General features: G+C 60.0%; 1 protein-coding gene across 1 annotated transcript in view; it reads left to right on the forward strand.

Annotated features, from left to right (window-relative positions):
- Positions 1 to 1,137, forward strand: part of ETH_00040510 (uncharacterized protein) — a gene marked incomplete at both ends in the record, with an annotated part of 4,091 nt that overhangs the window by 194 nt on the left and 2,760 nt on the right. Inside the window, one exon of the mRNA XM_013373805.1 lies at positions 1 to 558. Coding sequence (XP_013229259.1) covers positions 1 to 558 — 558 coding nt within the window. The remainder of the gene's footprint in view (positions 559 to 1,137) is intronic.

Consider the following 1,137-nt stretch of genomic DNA (forward strand, 5'->3'; position numbering starts at 1 on the left):
GCAGCAGCAGCAGCAGGACTCTGTTGAGAAGAGTCTGGGGGCCCCCGAAACAGCAGCAGCCCCATCGGCACACCGCTTAAGGGGCCCCTCAGGGGGCCCCTCTTCAGGGGGCCCCCCAGCAGGGGGCCCCACATCGGGGGGCCCCACAATGGAGACAAGGAGACAAAGCCATGCAACAGCGAGGCCCCGCCACACTGGCGGCAGGAGATCTGGCAGCAGACTTTTGCAGCAGCAGCAGCAGCAGCTTTTCGGGGAAGAAGAAGGGGCCCCACAGGAAGAATGGGCTGAGCTGCAGCGGGCAATGGAACTGAGTCTCAAAACTTTTGAAGAAGAACAAGCTAGGCACAAGCAGCAGCAGCTGCAGCAGCAGCAGCAGCAGTGGGATGGCGTCGCGGGGGCAGCAGCAGAAGCTGCAGCAGAGGCCGCACACGCAGGCACGGGTCAAGTGCAGTCTGCTGCAGCAGCTGCAGCAGCAGCAGCGGACGCCTTGAATGAAGCAGCAGCAGCAGCTGCTGCGGCCCACAGGAAGGAGAGACGCGGGGGCAAGCGAAGCCGCCAGTGAGCTGTGCGGCAGCAAATGTGGCCCCCCAGCCCCAAACGCATGCATGCGTGCATGCATGCATGCGCACATGCATGCACGCACGCATGCGCAATCTGAGTGCATGCATAGGGGCTGAGTGCGCTTCGCTTTGGGGCTTTTGGGGAAGTTTGAAAGCAACAAACGAGACGCAGTGGGCATGCATGCATGCAGCCCCGCGCGCATGCATGCACGCACTGGTTTTATGCATGCGTGTATGCATGCATGCATGCATGCATGCATGCGGACAGTACAGACTGACGGGTCCCCCGTTTTTTCAAATTTTAATATGGCTGAAGATGTTGCGCGCAACTGCATGCTGCAGCAGCAGCAGCTGAGATTGCAGCAGCAGCAGCAGCAGCTGAGATTGCAGCAGCAGCAGTGGAAGTTGCAGCAGCAGCAGTTACAGATTCTGTTGGGGCTTTGCAGCAAAAGCGCAGCAGCAGCACCTTCTGTTGCTCGAATACACAAATCCAGGCTGCTGCTGCTGTGCACTGCTGCTGCTACTGCTGTTGCTAAGCACTGCTGCTGCTGCTGCTGCCGCTGAGCACTGCTGCTGT

Source organism: Eimeria tenella, genomic scaffold (genome assembly GCF_000499545.2).
Source record: "Eimeria tenella Houghton genomic scaffold, Eth_scaff1754, whole genome shotgun sequence".
Classification (NCBI taxonomy): Eukaryota; Apicomplexa; class Conoidasida; order Eucoccidiorida; family Eimeriidae; genus Eimeria; species Eimeria tenella.